This window comes from Helobdella robusta, assembly GCF_000326865.2.
Source record: "Helobdella robusta unplaced genomic scaffold HELROscaffold_39, whole genome shotgun sequence".
NCBI lineage: Eukaryota > Metazoa > Annelida > Clitellata > Rhynchobdellida > Glossiphoniidae > Helobdella > Helobdella robusta.
Window position 1 is genome coordinate 609250 of NW_008704865.1, and position 7690 is coordinate 616939.

Here is a 7690-nt window from a genome sequence, read left to right on the forward strand (position 1 = left end):
AATTATGGTGATGCTGATGATTAATAATGATGATAACGCGGTTATGATAGCAGATTATGATAGCATTGATTGTGATGTTAATGATGATGAAGATGACGATAGTGGTGATAATGGGTATTGTATTTATTTATAGACTATTAATTGTGGGATGTATTTTTCTTTATAAAAACTCAATGTCTAATATTGAAGTATAATTAAGATAAAACAAGGCCTCGTTGATGATGACGACGATGAATGTGATGATGACGACGATGAATGTGATGATGATGATTGTGTGATAGTAAAACAATCCAAGGTTTATAAAAAAAAAGGAATGATGATTTGTGGCAACAATGATAATAACGGTAATGAGTAATAAATTGTTGTTGCCTTCATTTGTGTTAATGTTATGCTTGATACGTGTATGCGTGTGCATGTGCGTGCGTGATCTGTAGTTTGGGGTTTTAGTAAGACATGTGGAATATTCTTTGAAAATTTTTCACTAGTGTGTGAACAAACGAACGAACAATGAATGAACAAACGAATGAACGCATATTAATTCTCGCTATTTACAGATCATATCAGCTGTTCAATATTGCCACCAGAAACACATTCTCCATAGGGATCTTAAGGTTTGTCTAAAAACGTTTCACTCATTTATTTTATTTAACCGTTTTTCATTCATTCATTCATTCATTCATTCATTCATTCATTCATTTATTCATTCGTTCATTCATTCATTCGTCTATTCATCTGTTTATTTATCCATGCATTCAAATAATTCGTTTTCTTATTACTTTTTATTAAAAATGGACCTGGCATATTTAGTTGAAGTTTATAATGAATGCCAACAAATGATGAATCTCCATGAAATGACATCATCGTCCTCTCAGCAATTCTCTCAACAATTAACAGTAGCACATTTTAGAGGCCTACAATTGCAAACATGCACTAAACAGGACCTCATTACATTCTTACCACTTTTTATCTTCATCTCTTCTCAATTATTTCTGTTGGAAAGTTTTTCAGGCACATTTTATTGACACAGATGATCTTTAAATGAAATTTAATTATTAAAAATCTTTATTATTGTGAAATAAGTACAGTGTATTTATCAACATATGGTGAAGCATGTTGATAACATATTTTATTGGCAATAAATAGCCAGATTATTAAATAAACAAAAGGAATAACAAAAATAAAAGCAAATAGAAAGTAAAAATTGTTCTTGAGATCAATCAATCAGCCATATATTAGGGCATAAACCATTTTCAACATGATACATACATACATTCATACATACATATATGCATACATACATACATGTACATACATACAAACATGCATACACTGTAGGCAGAGAACTTGTTACTTGATGAAGATTTGAACGTAAAAATTGCCGACTTTGGCTTCAGCAACGAGTTCACAGTGGGAACAAAACTGGATACCTTTTGTGGCAGTCCTCCATATGCTGCCCCGGAACTCTTCCAAGGTTGGCTGAATATAAATATATTCTATAAGAGAGAGAGAGAGAGAGAGAGAGAGAGAGAAAGAGAAAAAGAGAGAGAGAGAGAAAGAAAGAGGAGAGAGAGAGAAATGGTTTTTAAAATTATATTCTGTATTTATTTCATCAAAAAAGTTGAAGTTTTTCACATGATTTACCCGGTCAATATAACACAAATATATTTCTGTCAATCCTTATATTTCTTTATGCTTTGAGACTAATAATTATGTATCTGTGATTGATTGATTGATTGATTGATTGATTGATTGATTGATTGATTGATTGATTGATTGATTGATTGATTGATTGATTGATTGATTGATTGATTGATTGATTGAAGGGAAGAAATATGACGGACCAGAGGTTGATGTTTGGAGTCTCGGGGTCATCTTGTACACCCTCGTCAGTGGTTCGCTACCATTCGATGGTCAAAATCTTAAGGTTGGTCTTCTCATAAGAAGGATTATGACGACTATGTGACGTGTAGTATGACGACGATATGACATGGATTATAGCGATGTCTATGTGATAATGATTTTGCGATGATGGTGGGGTCGTGGTAATAATGTATTGATGTTGTGAGTAGTTTGATGATAATGGTGATAATATGGATGATGGCGCAGTGATGATGATATGGACGACATTGTTTTTCCTACTCGTGATGTCACAATGATGGAAAAATTACATGGTGGTGATGAGATTAATGATGACGTCATGACGTCTCTAGGCCACTCATGGCAGGCAGATGATATGCATTTATAATTTTATAGCTGCTATCCTGAAATCAATGAATGATGATTCACTTGAAGATTGTAATTTGTCATTTTAAATGAATCATTTCCTCCTTAATACTATAATTAATATTTTTTATTATGGTTACTTTTTATTTCAGAATAAAATAAGTTTTGTGAAAGCAGATCAAAATTTAAAACCCCAAATTCGATTATATTAGGAACTTCGCGAGCGAGTGCTTCGAGGCAAGTACAGGATTCCATTTTACATGTCAACTGATTGTGAGAACCTTCTCAAAAAGTTTCTGGTCTTGAATCCTCTGAAAAGAACAAGCCTTGATGTGCGTCTGTTGAGTGATTGATTGGCAGATTGATTGATCGATCACGTGTTTGTTTGTGTGTTGGAATGGTTAAATAATTGATTGGTTGAATGATTGATAGGTTGATTGATTGATCGATCGATTGAGTGAGCAAATTGATGGAGGTTATTGTTTTATTAAAAGTTAAAAGGATATTATTGTTTTATTCATTTAATGAAGGATTTACTCATCAACCGGTATGCTTGCTGGCTCTTAAAATTGAAATGGCTGAATGGCTGTTTAACTGATGGCTAATAAATGATATGATTGAATTTAATTGACTAGTTTATAGTGTAAGATGATGTAGAAATAGTTTGTTACTTACTGATTAACCTGAGCAGGCTGTGTTGAAAGATCATTGGTTGAACATTGGATTCGAAGACGACAGGATGAAGCCGTACATGGAGCCAGCGAGTGTCATAGATGAGAGTAGAATAGGCAAGTTGAATTATGTGCTAGGCAAGTTCTGTGGTGTTATGTGATGTTATGTGTTTGCTTGTTCTTCTGATCGAGATGATGACGGTGGTGGTGTTCACTAACTGGTTGATTGATTGTGATGGAGGGATGGTTCAAAAGATAAATGGTGAATAGATTGAGTAATGATTGAATAGTTGGATGGTTGACCGATTGGCCAGTTGATCAGTTGAGTGAGGTCTGCTTGGTTAGCTGGCTGAACATGATAGATCAAGGAATCGATTAATTAATTGATCATCTCTTTGAGTGGATAGTTGAATGAATGATAAAACTTGTGGATAAATGGCTAATTTATAGAAACCTTTTTAATTAAATAAGTTAAAATTATTAATTAATTAATTATATTTTTCCGTTAAAGATCAAATGGTGAGGATGGGTTACAAGAGGAGGGAGGTAGAAGAGGCCTTGGTGCAGAACTCTTACAACCATCTCATGGCTACTTATCTTCTGCTTGGAAAGAAGGTTTGTTGTTACTGCTGATGCTAATGTTTTTGGTGTAGTAGCAGCTGCTGTCGCCACCATCTTCGACTACGTGCAGCTGCCTACAACTACTACTCATCCCTTCCATTCAATAAATGCACTCATAAATTTTTTGAAATCTTGTTCTTGCTGTTAATTGTTAGCAATTATTTTCATTGTGCCCATTAATTAACTGGGAGCAGTACTTGAAAGGAGTATTTGTTTTCTTAAGTTTTCATAATGCATTAGAAAGCATTAAACGCATTGTTTCCATTGATTTACTGTGCTATCTTTGGTTAGTATTTTCACGCTGTGCTTTCTTTTATTCTAATTGGAGATGTTATCGTTATTTCGTCAATGAGATCACCAAATTAATCATCAACATCATCGAGTTGCTACTACTTTCTGCACGTCATCATCGTCGTCCTCATCACCATCATCATCCGCCTTGTCGATTGTGTTCCTCCTCAAAATAGTAATATCACGATAAAAGTCATTGCTAGCTTAACGATGATGATGATGATGACGGTTTATTGGCGGGACTTTTTTGCTTCGACGTTAAGCTTATTTGTTTACAATGTATGATACCTTCGTGTTCTTTCTTTCTTACTTTCTTACTTACTTTCTCACTCACTCACTCACTCATGATTATTTTTCATCAGTTTCTACATACTATAAAGCTGGATTAAGAATTAAAAAATAGTGAGAATGTATGAAAGAAGAGAGAGAGAGAAGAGAATTTCTCGTTTTTCTCAATAATATTCTTAATAAAGAGAATTAGATAACATCGAGGTGATTAATATATAGATTGTTTGATTGATAAAATTTCGATGAATGAATGAATGAACGAACAAACGAACGAACGAATGAATGAATGAACACCGATATCTAATGAAAGATATTTTTGTCAACGTAGATGCAACAAGCGAACCAAACCAGCAAACAAAAATCAATGAACTCTGGCGACTACCTCAGCAGTTACAACAACAACAACCAGAGCAACAACATCAACAACAGCAATAATCATCGTTATAGCAATTCAACAGCCGCAGCGACGACAGCAGCGCCTGTTGCTGCTTCAACAACCACGCCAACTTCATCAAAGGCCACTAAAATTAACAGAAGTGAATCTGGTACATCCAGGGGTAATAACAACAGTTAGTGTTGTTGCTGCTGCTGCTGCTGATGATGATGATGATGCTGATGATGATAAAGAAGATGATGATTGAAATGGTGATGATAATAACATTAGCAATAATGATAAAACCAATGCAAAGGTCATAGACTAGAGTTATTGTGATGATGATGATGAGGTGGTTATAAAGGTGGTTATATCATTGTTGCATAATGCTCGCTCGAGAGTGAAGATCTCTTGAGTAAAAGTTTTTTTCATGTTCATTGCGTCAGGTGTGAAGAATGCATCAAAGAGGGAATCACAGGAAGGAGTGAAATCTCAAAAAGTGAGCCATTCAATCCATTTATAGTTGCTGAAACGTGCTGCATGACTGTGCTGGGCTGGATGGATGGATTGATTTCTTCACATTACTTTATCAGACAATTTATTTTTGCTGTGAGCTGGTTGATCAAAAGTTTTTTTTAACATATTGATTGATTTTCACATTCCCAGTCTCCAACATCTGGTACAGCAGCAGCAGCAACGACAGCCACCACCACTTCAACGACCACAGCAGCTACACACACTTCATCATCATCCACAACTGCCACCATTGATAGATCGAAAAGCTCAATCAACCCTGCACATAAACCCGCCTCCGTGTCAGTTCTCATTCATGAGTCATTCATTATGTCTTTTTTTATTTAGTTAAAATCTAATTTTTGATAAGTGACGTTGGGGACATTTTTTTTTAAATTTTGGTAATGCGCCCGTTAAATAGTTCGCACGTCGTGATTGATGCATCACGTGATGTTATGATTGATTGATTGGTTGGTTGGTTGGTTGATTGGTTGGCTGGTTGATTGATTGATTGATTGATTGATGTCTGATTGATGAATGATTGATGAATAATTGATGAATGATTGATGAATGATTGATTACTCGTTGTTCATCGCAGAAATGACCAACTGCTGACTGCAAACAGAGCTTCAACGCCGGCAACGCAACTAAACGTCGTCGCTAACAACTTGAAGTCCAACAAGTGAGATTGTTTATATTCGCTCTACCTGTATCTGTACATGTTTGTTTGCGCGCGCTGGTGTGTGAGTAAGTGTGTTTTTGTGTGTGTGTGTGAGTGTGTTGTCATTTCGACATCTTCTTCCTCATTCTCCAGATTTTCACGAGGGGGCGTGCAGTTGGTACAGAAGCTGGCACCAGGCGATGATGGCTCCCTCTCTCTCATGGACGCCTCCATCACCGAAGAAGCAGACGAGTTTGTGGGCGGGACCTTAACTCGTCCGACGATCACCAGGACCAATAGGAAATCGTTTTTTGATCGCCTGTCCATGAAATTTCAGAGAAAGTATGTTTACCCTTTTTAAGACATTTCAGTTTATTAGTTCTTTGGAAGCCGGTTGTGCGAAGTGTTTCTGTTACTTCTGTCTCATTTCGTGATAATTTCAATAAGATATCGCGCAATCAGTAGTAGCATGTTGAACTCGTTGAAACTCTGAACCAATGAACCCTACAGTCGGGACGGGCGCCAGTCAGAAGGACTTGTTGCCAGCAAGAAGGGCAAGGCAGTCCACAAGCAGCAACAACAACTTAGCAACAACAACAATTTTATTGAGTTCTCGCAGCAACAACATTTCAACAAATCGAATGATACGACACCGACATCAACGATAACTTCAAAACTCAACAAAATTAACAGCGATATCAAACAACAACCAGCAACTGCTTCAACGACCACCACTCCGAACTCCATCACGACGACGACGTCCACCTCGACAACGACGACTCCCGAACCAAACCCAGCCTCATCGGTGAAGCCTCGAGCCCTCCACTTCACCTGGCACATGAAGAACACCAGCTCTGCAGATCCTCTAAAAATGATCATCGAAGCCAGGAGAGTCCTAGATCTGAACCAGTGCGACTTCTACCAGCTGAATCCTTTCGTCGTACACTGCTCGCACGGTGGCGCCAACGACGACGTGAAGAGCGACTGTAGCAGCCACGTGGAGTGGGTCATGGAAGTGTGTCGTCTGCCGAGGTTGTCCGTCAATGGCATCAAATTTAAAAGAATATCGGGATCCCCTCTCATATACAAGAACATAGCTGCTAAGATATCAAACGAGCTCAAGTTTTAAGTTCATAGTTGATGGTTGTTGTTGTTGTTTTTCCTCTAGCTAATTCGTAGCATTTGTCCGTCCATTTTTGGGACATTTGTATTATATATACACGTGTTTGTGTGTACGTGAGCGTCTGTGTATACGTGTGCGTGCGTTCGTGTCATTATTTATTATTAGCATATTTTTTGTCATGAGTTTTTGTTGATGTGCGTCGTAATTAATTAATGATACTTATTATTATTAAAGATTAATTATAAATAGATACAAATTATTATTATTTTAGTTAATTCCTCGGTATATTATTGTTGTTTGGCATGTGCATTGAATTATTTTGATCATGTTCTGGCTTCAACATAGCCACCATACTCGCCTTCTTCAAATTATTAATTTTTTTTTCAAATTTTTCAAATTGACGGATATTTCTGGAACGTTGAAAATTTTCTTCATCGTGATTGTGATGTCATTCATTCACCACTCGCTCATGTCTTATATTACTTAAACAACCTTAATCGTCATTCTCATGTTGTGATCATCATCTTCATCATCTTCATCAACACCGGGTGCGATGACGAAGATGACTGCATTCACATTGTAACATTTTTACTACCCTTCGGACATCATAAGATGTTGATAACATTATCTTTGATTGGCATTTTAATATTCATTTCTTTTATGTTTAAATCATTGCCATCAATCATACTTTGTTTATCATCATCTTAATTATCATAATTTATATATATAAATATATATATATATATATATTCAACTTTAATTTTATATATATATATATATATGTATATATATTATATACTTACAATTTCGGCTTTAATTTTGAAGGACATTTATTTTATTTAATCATATATTTACGTTTTATAATTAATTAGTTGAGAAATGACGAGAATAATGATAATGATAATAAATAATATTAGTAATTTCGT

At 35.8% G+C, this 7690-nt stretch overlaps 1 protein-coding gene across 1 annotated transcript in view; it reads left to right on the forward strand.

Moving 5' to 3' along the window:
* The window catches only part of HELRODRAFT_84170 (hypothetical protein), a gene marked incomplete at both ends in the record, with an annotated part of 14572 nt that extends 7802 nt beyond the window's left edge, over positions 1-6770 (forward strand). The window contains 10 exons of the mRNA XM_009024011.1: positions 555-611; positions 1336-1471; positions 1824-1924; positions 2436-2555; positions 2915-3036; positions 3419-3513; positions 4433-4663; positions 4922-5076; positions 5171-5280; positions 6188-6770. Of these exons, the coding sequence (XP_009022259.1) occupies positions 555-611; positions 1336-1471; positions 1824-1924; positions 2436-2555; positions 2915-3036; positions 3419-3513; positions 4433-4663; positions 4922-5076; positions 5171-5280; positions 6188-6770 (1710 nt within the window). The remainder of the gene's footprint in view (positions 1-554; positions 612-1335; positions 1472-1823; positions 1925-2435; positions 2556-2914; positions 3037-3418; positions 3514-4432; positions 4664-4921; positions 5077-5170; positions 5281-6187) is intronic.
* Positions 6771-7690: the final 920 nt, after the last annotated feature.